This window comes from Thamnophis elegans, chromosome 5, assembly GCF_009769535.1.
Source record: "Thamnophis elegans isolate rThaEle1 chromosome 5, rThaEle1.pri, whole genome shotgun sequence".
Taxonomy (NCBI): Eukaryota; Metazoa; Chordata; class Lepidosauria; order Squamata; family Colubridae; genus Thamnophis; species Thamnophis elegans.
Window position 1 is genome coordinate 33,466,758 of NC_045545.1, and position 22,850 is coordinate 33,489,607.

General features: G+C 35.4%; 1 protein-coding gene across 1 annotated transcript in view; it reads right to left on the minus strand.

Annotated features, from left to right (window-relative positions):
- Window positions 1–4,202: 4,202 nt before the first annotated feature.
- Window positions 4,203–22,850, minus strand: part of SCP2 (sterol carrier protein 2) — a 41,462-nt gene continuing 22,814 nt past the window's right edge. Inside the window, exons 6-16 of the mRNA XM_032217803.1 lie at window positions 21,435–21,561; window positions 21,039–21,102; window positions 19,981–20,067; window positions 19,094–19,244; window positions 17,621–17,768; window positions 16,181–16,288; window positions 13,448–13,601; window positions 11,203–11,296; window positions 8,114–8,243; window positions 5,910–5,989; window positions 4,203–5,259 (exon numbers count right to left, since the gene is read on the minus strand). Of these exons, the coding sequence (XP_032073694.1) occupies window positions 5,164–5,259; window positions 5,910–5,989; window positions 8,114–8,243; window positions 11,203–11,296; window positions 13,448–13,601; window positions 16,181–16,288; window positions 17,621–17,768; window positions 19,094–19,244; window positions 19,981–20,067; window positions 21,039–21,102; window positions 21,435–21,561 (1,239 nt within the window). The 3' untranslated portion in view covers window positions 4,203–5,163. The remainder of the gene's footprint in view (window positions 5,260–5,909; window positions 5,990–8,113; window positions 8,244–11,202; window positions 11,297–13,447; window positions 13,602–16,180; window positions 16,289–17,620; window positions 17,769–19,093; window positions 19,245–19,980; window positions 20,068–21,038; window positions 21,103–21,434; window positions 21,562–22,850) is intronic.

The following is a 22,850-nucleotide window of genomic DNA, read 5'->3' on the forward strand; positions in this document are numbered from 1 at the left end:
AGGTCTGTCAATTGATATCTGCCATCCACTCATTTGCTGAGATGCCTGTTGTATATAGAACTCGATCAAACAAATAAATAATAAAAATCTCAAAGACCTGATGGTGTGAGAGAAAGAGCTTTTCTGTGCAAGAAGTTTGAGCTGCTCCTGGATTGGTTTCACATCCTGTGATCTCACACAGTCCCTGTACATGGGACAACCATGACCTGGATGATTGAGAATCTCCACAGACAAAATAGTCCCTTGAAAACACCAATTGCTAAAGTGGTGTCATGAGAGTACATAAGATCTTGCATTTTACCCCGGGTGAACATTCTGGATGGTCTTCCAAGAAAGCCTGTGATGATGAGTGCAGCTTCTCCTTGTGTAAGTCTGGTTTTAGAGTGCAGAAAGCTTATTTCTAGAGTTGCTATTTGTCTTCTGACAAAGATGAGTGGGTCACTCTCAGAATCTCAGAATTGTACATTGCCCTGTCAGGTGTCTCATGGTCTACCAGAAAGTTATGTCCTAAACCTAGACTTTGAAATATATATATATATATATATATATATATATATATATATGTATGTATGTATGTATGTATGTATGTATGTATGTATGTATGTATGTATGTATGTATGTATGTATGTACGTACGTACGTGTATATATGTGTGTATATATATATATATATATATATATGTATGTATGTATGTGTGTATATATATACATACATACATACATACATACATACATACATAGTGTGATCTTCCTCCCATATTTGGGCATACCAGAGGTTGTGACTTTAAATATATACCTTTCACCCTGGCCTGGCTGATAAGGAGTCGAGCTCTGTAGCTCAATGGTTAACACATCTGCCTAAGAGGCAATAGAGCACAGGTTCGATTCCCAGCAAGGGTATGGGTAGCTGATGAGAGCTAAATAGCTTGAAATAGATCTATACTAGTCTCCCTTTATTTATTTATCAGCACAAATATAACAAATGTAACAAAAAGGCAACAGTAAAAAATATTGGGTTTCTGTCTGGATGGTCTCTTGTGACGAGCCGAAGGACAGAGAATGGAAGTGTGATCTTCCTCCCATATTTGGGCATACCAGGGGTTGTGACTTTAAATATATACCTTTCACCCTGGCCTGGCTGATAATGGATAAGAGCCTGTGGCCTAATGGCTAAGATGTCTGCCTAATATGTAATATAGCCCAGGTTCAAATCCCAGTAAGGGTATGGCTAGCTGATGAGAGCTAAATAGCTTGAAATAGATCTATACTAGTCTCCCTTTATTTATTTATCAGCACAAATACAACATATATATACAACATATATGTATATATGTTGTGTATGTATGTATGTGTGTGTGTATATATGTGTATATATATATGTGTATATATATATGTGTGTGTATATATATATATATATATCCACCCACACACCCACTAAATATTGACACCCTATAAGGGGAATGAAATAATGAGCAGAGGATGGGAATATGAAACATTTTATGGAGCCAAATTGTATTAAGATTGGATAGATAATCCTCAGTTATTGGATTTCCTAGGTACAGAACTCCTCCTTGCATTGTCCTACATTTTTAGACATTAAGTTTAGTTTATGTTGGAAGTGTTTTTGTATTGTACTTGGAAAGTTTAAATGAGTAGAATGTGTGTGGCGTCTAGGCCTCCTGGAAACCTCCACTGTCAAAATTCAGTGACAAATCACTATATAGTCACGGTGTAATATACTGTATCACCAATTGTACAAACAAGATCAGGTATATTAAACCTTCTAATAAGCTTGCGGTATATAAAACTACCTCAGATCACAGCTATATTTGAAGACTAAATAAGCTAATAGGCAAAAAAATGGGGTGAAAAATGTCCACCCAGTTTTGGGATTCCATTTCACTTTTCTTTGCAACCAAAAATATTAGAAATATTAAAAAAGGTATTATTAAAAGGGTTCTAGCCAATGCTGAATTAACATGTGGTACATTATTATCACTGATAATTCAAATATGAAGCACACTGGAATATGAACTGCTTCTAGAATACAGTATTTAGGAGCTTTTAGTATCTGTCCCTTCTCTAGTGTCTACTCCCCTTCAATAAAAAAAGAAGTCAATCTCATACTGTAGTTTCTTAATTACCTTAGTAGCTAAGCAATTCCAACCATTGATTTTAATAATTTAAGTTAGAATTGAATGATCGGTGACACCTTTTTCTTCCCATCTTCTTGGCCCCCAAGGAAGTTTGAAAGCAACCTGTTTTCACAGTCAGCTTTGACATCCAGGACCATGTTGTGATCCCTATAAGCCAATCACTATTCTCGTCAGCTGATTTAATGGAAGAGTGCTGAAAATGCTGTTGAATCAGTTTGAAATCCCCTAATGTGGAAACAAAGCCAAAATCTCTGATTTAGACTCTGTTTTTTAAACAAAACAGAATACATAATGTATTGCAATCTAGACAGCTTCTAGATATGTTGGTTTTAACTTCCAGAATTCCTTAGTTAAGGTGATCATTGGTCAATTCTCAGAATTCTGGAAATTGAGGTCTGGAGGATTCCTTCATTGGGAAAGACTAGAATATATATAATATTTATTTATGAATTGGGTGAGAAGCAACTCATCCCGCAGTACAACTAGCATTTCAAAGGGGATGGTTCCATGTGAGTGGTGGGCAAGCATGTACACGCAGCTCCATTTGCGCGAGTGGTGGCACACTCTCTCCTTGCGCAAATACAGTGCACAAGTGAGGATGCGCATGCACACACTCCCCAACCACTTCTGTGGCCCGCTTACAAATGGTTCGAGGCCCCATAGTGGGCCATACCCCTGGATCAAAACATGATCCTAATTGATTCATTGGTCAATGATGATTAAGTAAAAGCCAACTTGGAATGAAGGATATGTGGTTGAACCATTTATAACTGGGATCAGCAATGTTCAAAAATAAAACATAAATTAATTTGCTTAAATTAAAAATGGCAAAATTCCTGAGTTATTCAAGGAAGAACCTCTTGTGCATGTAACTGTTTTGCTAAAACTATCTAAAGTGAGTTAGCGCCACCTAGAGATTCTGCATTATCCTGACCATAGCTTCATACTAAGTATCATTGGTGGAATTACTTTAGAGACAAAGAAATGTTATATTTACAGCATGTTTCAGGAACATAGTGTGTGTAGTGTGTGTAGAGTGTTCCTAAAACTGATTAATGAGAAACAATAGAAATCATTATCCTGATCTCAGTTTAATGCATTTTTAAACCATATTTGCTATAGATTTTGGTCAGAAAAAAACAATTTAGTGAACTTTGAAGTTTAAGCAAAATGAGAAAATATATTAAAATATTTTAACATTAGCATTAGATGCCATGGGAGCATCATGGAGGGTATCGGTCAACAAGGAATCTCCAGCACTTTTGGTCTTGGGCAAGTACTTCAGCGTCTACCTATGTGATGTTTAGTCTTCCATGATTTTGATCCACAATTTCATAAAATCATGATTCCATCATACTAAATATTTACAGAATGTATATTGTACATTAGCTATATATGAATAATTCTTGCTTAATCTGTGTCTGAAAATTATTAAATTCTACCTTTTCTCTTTTTCCAGGTAGGATGACTTATCAGCTGACTAGTGTTGATGAATGTTAGTCTAATGCAGGGGTCCCCACTCCCAATCCTCAGACCAGCATCTCTCTGTGGCCCAATAGGACCGGTGCCGCATAAGCAAAGCCTCATCTGAGTACGCACAGGATCCAGACAAAGCCAGCCGCTCCTCCTCCCCCAAAAAAATCTGGGGAAAAACTGCCCTCCATAGCATACTATAAAAATATTCAACGAAAAATAGCAAGATTTTATACCAGTCAAAGGAGTAGCCTATAAAATTATTTTGGTAGAAATGTTATTAAATGTATAGAGGTATCTAAAGTGTGAAAGGTTTTAGATGTACTTTTTAATCCTGACTCTTCATTACTGTTTCAAAAGCCTATATTATAGTTTTTGTTTTAAGGTGGATACTCCATGAATTGTAACACCAATCATTTTAATCTATAAAAATACATTATTTTTATTTCAATATGAAAAACCACCTTTTTCATTGTGCAGTTTCTTTCATGCTTAATATGACTAAGTTATACTACTTCTGAGTATTTATTATAATGACCAAAATATGACCAAAGAAGAAACCACAAATACAAACAGAAGATTTGATTTAAATTTACTAAGAAAGTTGCAGAACAGAATACATTACCTCCAACCAGAATGGATTAAAAAAATAGCATATTATAAAGGAATTTATTAAAGAATCTCCAGTTTCCTTATCTAAGTATATCATAATTAAACCAATTAAGCATTTAAAAAGTATTTACCTTTATCTTTATAAATATGCAGAAAAGCACTACGATATTAATTGCAACTGGTGCTGTCTTATTTAACTGCATTAATGCAAACAAACTGACTTCTTATCCAATCCTTGCAAGTTAAAGAAGCAGCAAATTGCTTTAGATAGTAACATCCAAAGAAAAGTATACTTAATTCTGTTCAACTGTGGGAGCTTTGGACTTCTTCAATACTTCCCCGACAATTCCAAATCAACTGTGGGCAAAAATGGGTTGTGCATAGCCATTTGTGATATGTCAGCAGGTTTTATATACAAATATATGTATATATCTGCCAAAGGGAGATAAAAAATCCCTTGACTTGGCCTTGCCTAAAATGGCTCAGTAGATTCCAGCCGAAATACAAGGGTTTTTTTTAAAATTGTCTATGACAAGTATAAAAGAATAAAAAAGAAACCGTGGAGACATTTTTGCCAACAAACCACATTTTCTTTCCTACTGCTCTTCTTAGTGTTAAAAATTGTACAAAAAAATATGGCCAACTGATCTCTCATTTTGCACATTGAAAAGTAATTCTAGATAGATTTGCAGCAGTCTGTTACATACCACATGGTCTTGGATACTTTAATGTTAATATTTTACCAACTTTGTAATGGTTTTATGGAAGGCAATGTCAAAATTTCAATTAAACAATTAAATGCTTCAAGAAATCTAAAGTCAAATACATGTATTTGGAGAACATGCTACTTCCAACATCTAGTTCCAGCCTAGTTCTTAAGGAACTTGTTTTCTAAGTTTCATTCCATCTTGAAGTCAGAGTGGCTCAAAGCTTAGCTTTGCCTGCTTGGAGCTGTAGATTCTGTAGCTTCATTGCCATGCCCATATTCCCAGTAATTTTCAACTTCCCTTGAAAGAAAGCCTAGATTAAACAAAAAACAGAATTACATTTCACTTGTTAATGTATTCATTCAATTCTAAATAAAGTGTCTTCAAAGATCACGCCTTTCAAGGCTGGAAGGCAAAAATTTGAGGCTAAATAGGTGGTTTTATTTTAAGATTAACTTTTTCAAGCGTGTATAAATCAGTCTACAGATCAATTTATTTAAATAGGAGATGAAGCAAATAATTTTATCAAAAGGAAAACATTTTTACTTCTTTAGGCAAAATAATTTTTCAGTGATGTCTCGATACAAAAGCTATTTTGACCATAACTAAACTAAAATAATAACTGAGAATTAAAAATTCTAAAGAGAATTTTAAAAATTCTTTCCTTTTTTAGTTTTTACCATCACTAAAATTCATTATTAAAAAAAAGCAAAATGTATTTATGGAAGTAGCCTCTGTGGACCACATTTAAACAAAATTGAACGAAGCTAGAGTCTTTTCACAGAAATGTGAAAAGCAAATAAAATAAATAAGCATGTACTGACAACATCTAGAATTAATTTAACTGTCATTTAATCTAAAATAATTGAGAGGGGAAAATAGGGCAAGCTGTTTTCATTAATCCTCTGCAATAAAGTAATAGAGATATTGTAAGTGGTATGATTTATTTTGCTTTTTACTTACGGTCTGAGGATTTATTTTGCCCGTCATCAGTGACAGCAAATCATCATCACTCATTACAATTGTACAGTCGACTTTCTTATCTACAGTGGCCAGAAAAAGTTAGTAAATATTAGTAAATATTAGAATATTTGAACAGGACACTAATTCCTAAAACATGATCTCTGTACTTGGGGATGTTCTACTTTCAAATTATGGGTGACTTGGTAAAAGTAAGATATCAAACGTTCACAAATATTGATGGCAGACAAGTCAAAATTATAGCTGATAAGGTTATGACAGAAAAGTTGTTACAGGTAGTCCTCAATTTACAACCATTTGCTTAATAACCATTTGAAGTTACAGCAGCACTGAAAAAAAGTAACTTATGATCATTTTTCATACTTACGACAGCCATATCCCCATGATCATGTGATCAAAATTCAGGTGCTTGGCAACCAGTTCATATTTTTGACGGTTGCAGTAACCTGGGGTCATGTGAAAACCTTTTGACAACTTCTGACAAGCCAAGTCAATGGAAAAGCCAGATTCATTTAACAATTGTTTGTTTACTAACTTAACAACTACAGTAGTTCACTTAACAATTGTGGCAAAGAAGGTTATAAAATGGGCAAAACTTATTTAACAACTGCCTTGCTTTGCAACAAAAATTCTGGCCTCAATTGTGGTCGTAAGTCGAGGATTATCTATAGTGAAAAAATAACCATTGACAGAGTCTTGGCTATGTATTATCCAGGTCTTATTACTCAATTTATAGAATAACTTTGGATAAAAAAATAGTGATTCATATATTGTATTGGAAGACCTGAAAGACCAGTTTAGGAGATTATCATGGAAAAAATCCATGCGGTTGCTAGGAGTCAAGAATGACTTGATGACATATAATAAAAAAGTCAACATTATGGTGACCAACCACAGCAAGAAAAATCTTAAACTGAGGAATATAAATTTTCAGATGTACTCAAAAAAGTAAGCAGGGCCAGAACAAAATAAAAAATTGATTAAATTTAAATATGATCAAATTCAAATATAATGTGCTCATATGGTAACTCCTTATGTGTTAGTATTATTTTCTTTCTATCACGTACAAAATTATAAGCCAATATAATTTTTTAGTAGGGATAGGTGACCACCAACAAAATTTTGGTGGTCTACATTTAAAAATATTGGCTGCCTAGTTGATCTTTGCATGAAAACTGGCAGCATTATAATCAACAGCACTTTTCATAACACAGCCAACTAATAGGCAAAAAAGCCAACAATGCTGTATCCAAAAGTGAAGAGAAAAAGGAAACATAACTAAAATATTTCAAACATTTTCTTCTGCCTTATATTTCAGATGCAAGTGTTTTAAAATTGGAACTTGTAAGAAAGCATCAAGTCAAGAATGAATAGCTTATACTACTTTTCATCAGGGTGGATAAAATTGGATTTTAAAAAAATCAGATTTTTACTATTTAAATCAGATTTTTTTTTAATCAAATTTATTTTCATAAAATGCTTTTGGAGTAAAACTATTTCTAAAGATAGTTTTCTATTTAAGATACATTCATAATTTAGTTTATTCAACATGAAATAACATAGCCGAGGTGGCGCAGTGGTTAAATGCAGCACTGCAGGCTACTTCTAGCATGCTCAGCATGAGGCTGTATATTCTGTAATATTTACATTTTGGGTAAATTCATTCAATGAATCCAAGCTCTGCAAGCTAAATAGGAAACCTTCATTTTGTTTGCAAGTAATAATATTAAAGATTCTAACTACCAGCAAGAATGAGTCCTTTCATTTTAAGAGCACCTATTATTTCAGATCCATCATTGCAGCGCCTGTTAGTGGGCATCCACTCACCTGCTGCATGCCACGTCTTTCACCTTGTTGTGTCACTGCATCACCAGCTGTCCCATTAAAGCAAATGGGACTGTCGGTGACTCAACAGCGGGTGAGAAGAGGAGCTGCTGCTGGACAGAGATGACAGTTGCTCTTTTATAATTATGATTTAAATCAAGTTGATTTAAATCAAGTCTTTTTACTAGTGATTTAAATCAAATCCACCCTGCTTTTCAGTGCATCACAATCATTTACTTGCAGATGTAATAATGCAGTCTCTAATTATGCCCATTCCTAGACTTCATCCACACCCACAGTATATAATTTGCTAGACCTTTAATCCAACAATCTAAGAATTTTTTTAAAAAACGCCCACTCACCAGTGTCACTATCCACACAGCCTTTACCATTTTTCACATCAACTACCCAAGTAGCTTCTTTCCCCTCAGGACCATCTTTTACTTTAAAGGCAAAAATGCCACCAATTTTCTTGACATACTGTTCTCCTTCCTGTAATGTAAAAGTTACAATCATTAAAATGCTATCTTAAAGTGGGTGGGTGTGACATATTTTAACATGGTAAAGCTTTATAGACATTTCTCATTAATCTGAGTGAATGATTCCAAACAACATTATATATGGCAATCTTTGGAGGCTGGAGAAGATGCGCTACAGTTCATTTATGAACTCTACAACCCCCGTCTGGAAACACAGTGTAGTCACCGTGTTCTTCGGTGACACTGCTCACAGTTTTATATCAGTTTTGGTGGCGCCTGCTTTCAAAGCCATTGGAGACACACATCTCACCTGGTTAGCAATCCAAATAATATTAGCAAATATGATATCACCACTTTAAGTTAGAGACTTGCAAGAGTAAGTGGAAACACTTAAGAGGATGAAAATTTCTTGGATTAAAGGATTTGCTGTCAGAGGGAGTCAACCCAATAAATGAATGATTAAAAAAGAAAAAATCAAGTACAGCTGAAATGAAGAAATAACTCCCACATGCTATGTTTCTAAGATCACACCGAACAAAAGACAAGAAATTGGGGCCTTGAAAAGCATAATGGCCACAATTACTACCTGAGGAAGACAAAGAACAGAATTCTAATAATAACTGACTTCCTAATAAGAACAGAACGAATGTAGACTTTCCAGACCCTCTGTTCATAAAATATCATATCTTTTTAGATTACAGATCAAGAACATAATGGAGTTGTTGCTAAGGTTTAGCATACCTACTGCCAATGGTAGTGATAGTTTTATTTCGTTAGAACGGGGATCTCCAATCCCCTGTCTTTGGAACACACCCGGTTTGTGGCATGCCAGAAACTGGGCCGTACAAACAAGTGAAGCCCCATCGTGGGATGCAGGTAGCTGTGAAACCACGCCCCCTCTGGTCTGCGGAACCAGCCCCCAGTATCCAAAAGGTTGGGACCACTACTTTAGAAGTAGTCCAAGGTGGATGAGAATATTTTTTTTAAAGGTATTAAAATGACTATCGCAAACAACTACAACATGGAAAAAATGAAGAACTTAAATTTGCTGACACTAAACAGGACAAGATAACGAATAGTGGAGAAAACAGAAACAAAATTAAAAATGACCTTGACAGTTTAGAGAAGTTGGGTAAAAATAACAAAATTAATTTTAGTAGTTACAAAGTTTTTTAATCCAAACAAATTAAATACAATACACAAGCAGAAGATGAACTAGATATGAATGATACATGTGAAAAAATAGAATTATAATCCCAAACTGAGTATCTTTCAGCAACTTTGCGGCTGCCAAAAGGCAGACGGAATAGTTACACTCCAATTTATAGAGATCAGGTGCCCCACTGAGAATTGTACTCAGATCTTCCTATCACAATTTAAAAAGGATTCAATACTGATATTTGGGCAATGAAAAGCAATAAGAAAGATTAGCAGTCTAGAAATTAAATCCCATGAGAACACGTTGAGTGCAGTGGTGGGATTCAAATTTTTTTACTACTGGTTCTGTGGTCATGTCTTGGTGGGCGTGGCATGCCTTTGTGGGAATGGCAGGGGAAGGATACTATAAAATCTGCATTCCCTCCCCAATCCAGGGGAAGGTTACTGCAAAATCCCCATTCTTCCCCCCACCCATCAGCTGGGACTCAGGAGGGAGAGAATAGATGGGGTTCTCCGAACTACTCAAAATTTCCACTACCAGTTCTCCAGAACTGGTCAGAACCTGCTGAATACTACCTCTGGTTGAGAGGTGTATTTAGCCTTAATCATAGGCAGCTGAAGGACAATATGTGAGAATTATTTTAGTGAAGAATTGAGAAGAATGGGCACATAGAAGTTCATTTCCACTTCTTAGTTATCACAGAGTTGAATACATGGACCAATGATTTTAGTTACAGAAAAAAAAATATTGCAGTTGAATGTTGAGAAAAACCTTGCTAACAGAAAGAATAGTCTCACAATGGAATTGACTTCCAAGGGAGATCATGAGGTCATCTTTTCTGGAAGAAAAAGTTGGAGATGCTTAAACTGGCATGTTGAGCAGTAGGGTCTGATTTGTTGGTTGCAATAACATAAACTCTAGGGCTCTTGCAGTTTGTATGAAAGAATGGAAGTTTTTGAACTGCAGCTCTTTCTTTAATACTGCACAAGCACTCTTACCTGAAAAAAATGCTCTTTAAGGAGAGTAAGTATCCTCAACCATAACCAGTGTCAAGGTAGTATACCCATGAAACTTGAAGTGGCTTCATTTTGAGTGAATTGTTTCAGGTTACAATGCCAAGTGTATATGGACATAATTATCTGAGATACTAAATACTTATCTCCACAATCTATAACATGATAGCTAATTATTTTGCCAAGTTGAATCCTGCCCTGTCCTAGATTTCATTCTCTGCCTAGAAAAAAGCTGAAGCAATTGCAGGCAGGCAAGGCAAACCCAGAAACTTAGGTTTACTGTGAACATTTGCTACATGTTAGGAAAAAATGTCTCCCCTCCCCCCAATATGCATTCAAGCATATTGCTCCCTATCTCCAGTACAAAGTGGCACTCTTAATTCAACTTCCCATTATACGATTAATATTACCACCAAAACATGATCAGGTTTTTCTAGTTCCAAGGTTACTCAACAAAGATATATTAATAGTACAAAGGCACACAATTCCATGTAAATGATCAATTTTTAATTTTTTTACAAAGTGCAATTTGTATTTCAGAAATTCATTATAGCTACTATTAAGACAAAGACAAAAATGATTACACTGTTCTGTCTCTTAATTCTGACCTATTTTTTCTTTATTTTGTAAGTAAAAAAAACTCATTACAAGGAAAATTAATCTGATAATTAAAAAGACTTCATTTTGGCAGACCAGCCATATTCAAATAAAATAATAATTTGTGTACTTCAAATATTTCTGTGCCGGTACATAAATTAGTCTTTGGCAATGTATTTTATAAGCATATTTACTGTACAAACCTCTTGAAGTTTCTTTTCAATTTCTTTGAATACAAGTGCTGATTTAAATCCATCAACCATTGCTCTAGTGGGAATGGCCTGGATATTCCGATTCCTGAAATGGGAAAAAAATAACAGTATCAATGAAATAAGCAGATTCCAACAAGCAATTTTCCATACAATCTAATTATAGTTTGCATGTATCACACATATTAAGCCATAATAGTGGTTTACAAAGCATAATTCCTCAAATGCACTAAGCCAAAATCAAACAGCCTCTACAAGGGAAGGAAGAGGGAGAGAAATATTTAAATATGTCTTTTAAATAGAAATACAGGGTAATCTGAAGGGGGAAAAAATCTAATCAGAATTAAGAGGTGCACGTAGGTAGAAACAATGTTTAACATGCGAAAAAGGCAAAATTTTATATTAATAATTGCTATAGCTAAATTAGTGAAAACATCTCCTGGCAATCAGCTGTGAACAATAGTTATGAAAGTGTAAAATGGAAATGATGAAACAAGCTTATCTTTTCTGTAATTATTCAATACCTATCCTAATGTTCCAAATCCTTGCTAACTGATCAGGCAAGATTTTAGCAATATAATTTTGCTACACGCATATGTCCAGCAGAAACACACATTCACAATGTAGGTAAAATCTGCACATTCTTTGAAAAGTATTAGGGAAACTTTCTGTTTGAACCCAATTTTACTTCTACCCTCCCAAAATTGCCATAAGCAAAATCAGAGTAACCTCCTCCACATATTACTGTAAAGATAAAACAGGGTAAAGATATAAAAGATGCAATCTATCTTAAGCCCCTGGGGGTGTGCGATTTAAAAGCTGAAATGCTTCATTTTCCAGTTGAGCAAGATAATTACTTAACACAGCAATGTGAAAAAAAAATGAATTCACCTTGAGAAAGAATATAAACTTGAGTTATTACTAGTTCAATTAACTTCTAATCTAAAGCTATTATTTTCTAGAAAAGATAATAATCCTGAGAAAGAGAGTAGTGGAATATAAAAATACAAAATCCTGAGCCTGATTTGGTTTAGTGTAAAATGGGTCAGAGCAAAACTTAAACGAAATTCTTTCGTTGCCATCTTATTATAAGAAATCCAGGCTGGTTTAAAACTGCCAACTATTTCCATTAGGTTTTTCATACTGGGAATCTAAGTAGTCTTTTCTAAATCTAAAGCCCCCATGCATGTTTTCCTCTAGTTCATCATAATCTGCTCTTTGTAAAGAATTTTATGCACATTACACTAAAGCTACTTATTAACTGGAAAGACCTTTACGGACATCTGCTTTGTGTACTGAACTGGTACTTGATCTAATAGTTACAAATGATCCTGGTTCAAGGCTATGCTCATATAAAATGGATAATTTTGATCAAGCATTCTCTCTCTTGGTCCAGTTTTGCAACATTATAGTGTGAAAAAAATATTGTGGACTTGGGAATATAGGAGATAAATCTGACAAATGAACAAACCATTATTTATACAAAGAAATGTGCGCTGCCAACCATAGAAAAACTATTAAAGCATGCAAATAGTTCTCTCTCACGTATGTGAGAAAATGGAGAAAATCAATGTATAAGTAAGGACAGGACCCAGGAAATAATTAGTTAACTGCCTAAATAAGTTTTTTGCAATCTAAATTTCCTTGCTCTTTATCATAACCTTATAAAATGATTTGGATACTCCTAACTGTTGCCTAAAAGAATAATCCATAGGTGATCAATACATGACCAATCTTAATTCACCTTACAGTATTATGGTACAAAATTGGCCCTCACCTTTTCTAGGCAATTTAAAACTTGTTCTGTATATTCTTTTAACTTTACAGTTTTTAAAAGCTTTTTTAAAAGAAAAAAATGGAAGTATATTTGGAAAACATAATTAAGATAGAACTCTTTGATCCATGAGCAAAATAAATAAAGCTTCTAGCATCTGACAAAAAGAAGTTCCTCTTCCAAAGAAAGGATTTTGAGCCAAGAACTTACACCTATTATCCCATAATTTTCCTGTTGCAAGAAGGATGGCCCACTTTAATTATGCAAGAATTAGAGTGGGAAATAATAGTAAAATATGTCATTTACAGCAGGTAGATTAATCTGATTTACAATGAGCAGTTTAATCAGGTTATTTACAGCAGGCACTTTAAGGTTCAAAGCAGAAACGAAGTCGCTGAAATTCCTACAGCGGCAAGGACGAATATTGCACAGGGGAGGAAATGAATGCATCAAAGAAAGACTCACCGTGCAGCTTCTGGAAAGCCCATTCTGTAGAGAGAGACTACAACCGCACTACCAAGGCCAAAATTATGCTGCAAAGCTAGCTTTGCACCGGGAACCTGCCTCTTTCCGGCTTCTCCTCTTAGCTGCCAGCAAAGTTCAGCACACTGAGCCAGACCTAATGCATCAAACACAGAGCCTGTAGATCAAGCTGTATTGCAAAAACTCATGCACACCCAACTTGAAAGGAATGAGGCGTGTTTGAAATCCAAGATGAAGCCTTCTGATTAAAAAAAAATTGCACCACAACCACAACTATGAACATTACTTTTTTGCTATAAAGATTCACCTTGTGATGAGGTGGCCGACAAACAACTAAAAAATAAAAATCCAAGTGTAGGAACTGTATAAAATAGTTACAGTTTCCCAGGGTGATGGATTCTTAAGTTCTACTATATTGTTCTTGTGATAAAAATGTGAGCCTACTTCACAACAGCCGACATATATATTTTGTGAAGGGCCAAAAGCAGTATAGGTTACAAACATAACTGAGACTAGAATTTTGCACACTAAGTGATAGTTGTTAAGCCAGCCATTATATGAGATTTAATTTTACCATTTTTACCATAGTTGTTAAGCCAATCACATTGTTATTAAGTGAAGCATGCAGTCATTACACAAATCCAATTGACTTTGCTTGTTGGAAGCCAGCTGGGAAGGTCACAAATTGTGATCATGTGACTGCCAAGATGCTGCAATCACCATAAATGTGAGCCAGTTGCTAAATTCCCTAATTTACATAATGGTGGGGTGGTAAAATAATCCTAACTTCAAGAACTGGACATAAATCACTTTTTCTGAGACTATTGTAACTTTGAACCACCATTAAATGAACTATCTGTAAACAAAGAAGCAAGCAAGCAGGTATTAGTTTAATCTAAATGCATGCATGTTATGACCTGCCTGCATGCCATGGAGTGAGCTAAAGATGTTTTTTTAAAACCATGCAAACTCATTTCCACAGTTAGTTAAAATACACATTAAAACCAATTAGGTCTAAGTAATCCCGCTTATGTTTATCTTTAAAAGTGTCTTATTAAATTGACAACAAAAACTACCTGTATATTTTCCTAATAAGATCACAAAATTGGGAAGGTTCATTCAAAACACCAAAGCTAGCTTCTCTATGGCCAATGGCCAACCTATAGCATTCTGGACACAGCTCTCCAACCTCTGCAAGAAGTCATCCAGTGTGGGGAATTCATCACTTCCCAAAGAATTGGTTCTCCTATAGATTTCACCGCCTAACATTTAAATAGAATCTGTCTTCCTGTAAGGCTTCTCAACCTTGGCAACATTAAGATATGTGGACTTCAACTCCCAGAATTCCCCCAGTTAAGAAACACTGCTCTAAGTTATGCAAGACTTGACAAACATTTTCCCTAATACGGCAATGCATTTCCCTGCTATGCAAACTAGAAGCAAAGGGCAAGTGTAGCTTCCCTCTTTCTTCTGAATGGCCCTCTCTGGAATGCTGCCAGCAGATAGGTAGAGAGCAATAATTCTGAAAAAACTGAAAAGCTGATGTAAGCTCAAATAAAAAGATTTCATCACCTTGTTCAAAGAGCAATTACACTCCTGAAATCAAAGAGAATGTCAGCATATTTGCACAGAGCAATAGATTAAAAATTAGCTTTCAGCATTAGGGCAGCATTTTCTGTTTCTGCACCTTTAATATTTGAACTCTCAACAGCCAGATTAAAGTTGTCTTTTAGCTGAAGAACATAATAAATATGCTGAGGAACACAATAGTCAAGAACAATAAATTGAACTATGAGCCCGGTGGCGCAGTGGTTAGAGTGCAGTACTGCAGGCTATTTCTACTGACTGCAATTTGGCAGATCGAATCTCACCAGGCTCAAGGTTGACTCAGCCTTCCATCCTTCCAAGGTGGGTAAAATGAGGACCCAGATTGTTGGGGGCAATATGCTGACTCTGCAAGCAGCTTAGAGAGGGGTGTAAAGCGTTATATAAATCTAAGTGCTATTGCTAAGCAAATTGTTCCATTTTACCAATTATGAATAACAGTCCTAGACAGTTCATGGATGATTTTAAATAAAGACAAAGAGGAAAAGAGCCCAGAGAGGCACATCATCAAGGGAGCAACAATATTTGAATACAAGTATAAATACAATCTGTCCTGGGTGCAAGCCTCCTAAAATCAATAGCTAAGTTCAAATTCACAAGCAGTTGAGCAAATATGAATACACACAAAGGAAAGGCTTATTTGGGGAGAAAATGAATAGATCTCGCCAATTTTTTTGACAAGGTAAGTATGGTACATACTGGCTGTACTTGGATGACATACACAGGTTAGAGATTACATTGAGAAATTAAAACACATTCTGAAACACTTTCCTATTGTTGCTAAGAAAATATGCCATGAAAGGATATGAGATTCACCCAAGGGAAATTTAGTCTTAGAAAAGTTATCATAATCTTTAACGTAATAGTTCTAACAAAAATATTAACCAACACCGCTCCATTTAGAGATTATAAATATTTATCTATCCATGCATAGGCTTGAAACCAAATTCATCTTAAACCAGTATATTTGTAATAAGTATTAGTTGTATGTATTAGTTTTTTCTACATAAAGAACTACCTTCATACTAAAAAAAGTGAAGGCATGAAGATAGCTTGGGACAATATTTCCTCCATAAATATACTTAAAAGCCTTATATACAACTGAATTACCTGTAGCACCCAGTGGGTGTCCTTTTGAAATCAAACCACCACTGGGATTTATAACCCATTTTCCACCATATGTTGTGTCTCCTCTGTCAATCAGCTCACCAGCTCCTCCTTTAAAAAAAGGAAATTATTATTGCATATGATAGCCTCACTTCTACATAAAATTCCTGAAATCTCTGACATAAACTTGACATTAATAGTGCAGAATGGTAATTCATTTAATAGGGACAGCACAACAATAGCTGTATTTCTATATCCTTAAGTTCATAGGAATGAAGTCTTTATGCTCTAGCTATATTTATTTATTACATTTTTTATCCTGCCTTTATTACTTTATAAATAATTCAAGGCAGCAAACATGTCTAATACTTCTTCCTCTTCTTATTTTCCTTGCAACAACAACCCTGTGGGGTGAGTTGGGTTGAGAGAGTGTGACTGGCCCAGAGTTACCCAACTGGCTTTTATGCCTAAAGTGAGACTAGAATTTAATCTCCTGGTTTCCAGGTCAGGGCCTTAACCACCACCCATCAAGCAATAACTTATATTGCTACATTTCCCATTCAAAAATATTATACAGCTTTTCTAAGACCACTCTTCAACGGATGTACAAGACAGTATTAAATAAATAGTTAATATGTGTAAAATATTCTTAATTCATTTCCATGAAGGATAGGCATTATTTTCAAATCTTTTTCATGGTCTCTACTCAATGCTCATTATCTGATTTCAGCCAAATTTCAGACAGCACTTCCACAACCAAACTCATATCCTTACAACAGCATACTATATAGGTAGTTCTTATTTACTAACTGCCTCATACAGTGACCATTTGCCATTACAATAGTGATGAAAAAGTAACTACTACCAATCTGCATTTGCAATCTTTCCATCAAGCAAAAGAAAACTGAAGCAAGATTATAAGCACAGTTATGGTTTCACTTAATGACCCTTTGCTTACCGATTGAGTGACTGATCCCAACTGTGGTTGTTAAACAAGGACTGCTAGACTTGGAGGACAGTGATAGTCTCCTATTCATTAAACCTATTCCTTCGAAATCTTAAAGGTTAGTACTGTCTTCAAAGGCAGTGCTAACAAAAAGGAGGTCACTTTAAAACAATTAATCATTGCCTCCAGAGGTTGTGAATGCTCCAACACAGGAAGTTTTTAAAAATAGATCAGACAACCATTTTTCTGAAATGGTATAGGTTTTTCTGCCTAAGCAGGTGGTTGGACTATAAGACCTCCAAGGTCCCTTCCAACTCTGTTGCTCTGTGCTTTTTTTTATCTGTGTGATGATAGAAAGACGTCAGAGAGAGAGAACTTTCTAGCAATCATCTTGCATCCAGAGATCAATTTTAAAGAGTTAAACAAAGGGAAAGGTGCACTTAATTGTGTGCTGGCTATGACCAAGTTGTTTAGTAGTTCTAATGTTGAAGGAATACCTTCAGGACAGAGTCCCAGAGCTTCATATGTAATTAATTCATTAGAAGAGAAACAGTCATGAAGTTCAATCACGTCCACATCTTCTGGTGTTAGGCCAGTTTTCAAAAAACAATTTTTTGCAGCTTCCTTTGTCACATCAAAACCAACCTAAAAAACAATAAAATATAACCAGAATGCATTTCATTGAATGTTTCTGTTTTCTGAACTCCATTTAATTGTACTGATGAATGGCCTTTTTAAAATTGGAATATGTGTATAGTATGGTTTATATACACACGAACACCACTAATTTGTCCATTTGGAATATTATAACCAAATGGACAAATATGAATTGACTGTATATGCAGGGATTGATAATATTTAGATACTGGCCCCATCAAGAAGCTCTACTTTTGAGAGACCACAGAAAAAAATAAAATTATCAGAAATTAAAGATGCCATGTAAATATGCACTAAAAATTCATGAATAATAAATGGACTTTATATATTCCCCATCACTTTATATTTTCCAATTAATGTACATCAAAAGGCAACATATACATAAACGCACTGAAAGCAACAGCAGCAAATTAAAAATATACATCCAGCTATTTCAAGAAAATTGGGTACTTTTCTTTTGAATTAAGCTACACTGTTATATGCCCAGGGAAAAGGTTAATTTTAGGCATCACTGAAACAAATTAGGATGGTCTACCAAGAATTCTATTAAATATATTCACGGAATTATGAAATTACTTTCTTCAAAAGTAATGAGTTGGTCATTGTACACCTGTTCAATCTTGCTCTATGACCCATTCATATCCAACAAGAAGTGCTCTTTCAGAAATTTTGCATGCTTTAGTTAGATTTGGAGCATGAGATTTAAACTGAAAGCTCCCTGTTTTCTCCATGGATCTTCCATAAAAAGTAAATGTTTTTCCTGTCCAGTTGAATCCAACTGTACTACTCTGCTCTGTTTCTTAGCTGAGGAAGCCACTGTTATCCAAATACATTTTCTGTGCTCATATGGCCAGCGTGATATACGGCAAGAGCATAGAAGGTTATTACCTTCCCATTGAAGTGGTACCTATTTATCTACTCACATTTACATGCTTTGGAACTGCTAGCTGGGGCAAATAACTGAAGCTCAGGTCTTGGGTCTTGAACATGGCTTGTCAGCTTTCCAGATGACAAACTCAGTTTCTTTAACTTCTGAGCCATCGTGCCCCTTTCTATCCCATAATGCTTTTTGCTTAGAAATCTCTTGGTCTTCTCCTGGAGAGCTGTTTGCCAAAGTCCCAGCTCCCACACTTGGTTGCTTGTGTTTTTTCCCCCCACTTCCTTTTCCCTTTAAAATATATTCTTTATATTATAGCAAGCAGGGGTTATTTTATCATTTCAGTTTGTGTCTAATCCTTAAATTATTTTCAGTATTTCATAGGTATATTCATGTATGGTGTAGGCTACTGTATACATTAAAAGGTCAAGCTTGCCATTTTAATGCAGCTGTTTTCGTTAAATGTGCTCGGAAAGTCAGTCCGCATCTCTTGGGCCAAAATTTCAACAGATTTCGACTCCAATCCGTTCTTCTTCACAAATTCTTCGCTAGCGAGGACTACAGCTGCTGCACCATCAGATGTTGGACTTAAAACACACAATAAAGGTTGATTATGGGCTATTCCACTCCATGAACAATTTATATGTGTAAAAGGGGACAGTAATATAGGGGCCAACAACTCTGGATTTTACTCTGCTTTTATCAACTCATTTCCAATAGCCTTACCATTTTTCAGGTTGAAGATCAAGTTGTGAATTTCTGATGGGGGGGGGGGGGGGCAGTAAGGGAGAGAATCAAAAGCTGGTTTCAAGCTAGGATTTCCATTTCTGACTAAGGTGTCCCACCACATTATCTAGCTAAAAATACTCTACCCATGCAAGTATTTCCCCTTAAATGTTTAAAAAGTTTACAGTGGCAGATGAGAATTTGACCAATAGTCAAATTTATACTACTGAAATTACGAGGCTCAAGACTACTTAATGAGTTGTAAACAATTATATAGCAGAAATGTGTAAATGTGCTATTTTGTATATTACTGCATAGGAAATTTGCAATTTCAAGTATGTACAGTGTGTTATCACTATCATGTAACCACCTCTGTAACTTTTGAAGTTAACATGTTTGTGTAAGACTCATAGAGTAGTGGTTCATATTATGCTTTATGCAAAGTCCCTAATTCAATCTCTAATTTTTTTTTTTTAAAAAAGATCCAATATCTAGCAAAAAGGAAGTGCTCCAAAGAAACAGAAGAAAATAGCCAAGAGAAATAATCTTAAAAAGGAGTAATGGGGTCACAAAAGCACTGTAGAGCTGGATTCTTACCAACACTGCAACATTGTCAAGAAGCCAAAAATCTTGCGAGATTGTAAGATTTCATCTAAACTGTATTCCTTTTGAAACTGGGAATTTCTACAAAAAACAGAGAGAATGGATGCAATCAGAACAATTCAACAACAGCGGCAGTGAATTATTGCTTTTACTCTTCAAATCTTCAAAGTATCTTCCCACAATATGTCAAATCATCATATAATTTTGCAATGAATATCTCCTGCTGGTGCTTTTGCCAGCTCCTTCCGCAAGTTTAGAAACTTTTTTGAAATCTTGTTTTAATAATGTAGTTGCATAAATCAGCTTTGCTCAGGACTACTTACCATAATACTGCTAATAGTAGCAGATTAATTTTTGTTGTTGTTCCCAAGGAAGTACAAGAAAATAATAATTCCCTTTTGATATGTATTTGTATTCAGATAAATATTGGCTGTGCTCAGAAGCTGTTTATTTAGAGTTTGTAGGTATCTGGTGATACCTACAAGCTACAAGGGGCGCAGTGGTTCAAAGGACCATGGTGGCTCAGTGGCTAAGACACTGAGCTTGTCGATCAGAAGGTCGGCAGTTCGGATCTCCTGTGAGCTCCTGTTATTTGCCCCAGCTTCTGCCAACCTAACAGTTCGAAAGTATGTAAAAATGCAAGTGGAAAAACAGGAACCACCTTTGGTGGGAAGGTAAACAGTGTTCTATGTGCCTTTGGCATTTAATCATGATGGCTACATGACCACAGAGATGTCTTCCAACAGTGCTGGCTCTTCGGCTTTGAAACAGAGATAAGCACTGCCCCCTAGAATCAGGAACGACTAGCACATATGTGCAAGGGGAACCTTTACCTTTATCTTTAGATGCCTGGTGCTTACTGTATATCCTAATCTTAATAGGATATTCAGTATAAATAATTTTATCTCTATTTTTTAGCATGGCTAAAAAAAGCCACCTTTCCAACACTCCTCCCCCATTTTAAATGTTTCTTTGCATTTTCCCCCAATAAAACACACAATACTTGTTTTTAAGTCTGTATTCTAACATGTTACCTAAAACACTGTACTTACGGATTGTTCATTGAATGCTTATGATTCTTCCAGGCAATTTTTGCAAAGTGTTGAGGCTTTGTCCCTAAAATAAACAAAAGCATATAAAAAGGATATTAAAAAGGATGACTCCATTAGTTGATTTAATGCAGTTTAAGAAAATATGCCATGCTTATCGTGATTTCGTGATCTCAGAGGCTCAATAGAAATTAGATAAGAATCATGTTTCAATACACAAAAGACAAACAATTAACAGAATTCCAGCTGACTGTATACTGCATCAAAACTGTGCCCCCGTAGAAATAAGATTTTTTGGCACAAAGATTTTCACAATGATGTGGCACTTCAATAACAATATTACAGCATACAAAATATCTTCATTGTATGTTTTTTTAGAACATTAATATTTCAACATGCCATATTTATCCATGTGTTCTTTGCCAGCATTTCCAAATACTTGTGGAGCCAATGGGCTTGTTTCTAGGCCATATTTATTTATCATAACTTCTAGATGCTTGTCTGTTGGATGCACTCTATCAGGATACTGAAAAACAGAAAATGGATATTATGAATACTACAACAGTCTTACATTGAACACACGTAGAACACACTATGAAAGTTCTCTTATTCGATCAACCATATATACCCTTTTCGGACTGCATCATTTCATTTGCTTCTAAATTAAAAATATGGGCAGACAGAGATATCCAACAATTTATAGAAATTAAATGTATTAATTTTCTGTTGCAGTCCAGTGTATAACTTACAAGTAAGCATAATTTACAGGTAGTCCTCAACTTACGACCACAACTGAGTGGAAAATTTATGTTGTTAAGTGAGAAATTTGTTAAGTGACTTTTGCCCCATTTTATGACTTTTCTTGCCACATTTGTTAAGTGAATCACTGCAATTGTTAAGTTAGCAACTTGGTTGTTAAGTGAATCTGGTTTCCCCATTGACTTTGCTTGTCAGAAGATCACAAAAGGAGATCACATGACCCCGGGACATTGCATCTGTCATAAATGTGAGTCAGTTGTCAAGAATCTGAATGTAGCTCATGTGATCATGGGGATACTGTAACAGTCATAAGCATGAAAAATGGTCATAAGTCACTTTTTTCAATGCTGTTGCAACTTCAAGGACTACCTGTTATAATGTTCATTTTCAGGTAAGGGTCAAGATAATATGATGTTAGGGGTTTCAAAGAAACAATTAATTCCATACCTATAATAAATCAAAATGCTACTATATAATGGAGCCCAATGCAAATTATCATATACATATATTGGACAAACTAGCAACAGAGTACAAATGGCTCAAATAAGGAGACAGTCTTTCAAAGAACCAGAGAAACTGATAAGCCCCAACTTCACAATAATATGCACAATTATTGAGAGACTTCTGGGGCGGGACCTTGCTGTTGGCGGCGGCTTAATTGAGCTGCCCCCAGGTTTCTAGTTGCGTTATCTGCCTAAACACCTGGTAGATATCTCATTCTTCAGGCAAGAAGAGTGAGAGAGAGATCCAGCTGGTAAGAGCTTTCTTTGAAGTTTGCAGCTTTTTTTTTCTGCTGCGAACAGAAGGGGGGGGGGGCAACCAAGGCTGAATCATATCTCCGGCCAGAAACCTCGGCTGTTTTCACAGTGCAAAGTAAGGAACCCCCTCTTAGGACAATTTTTGAGATATTTATCTGAAACTAATACAAGCAGAGTCCGTACCTGAGAACCTTATTTGCTTTTCCTAAAAAAAAAAATCCTAGCTTCAGTTTTACAAGAGTTTCCTTCGTGCAATTGGTTTCTTAAAAAAAATAAGCTCCTAAGATGGCGATTCTGC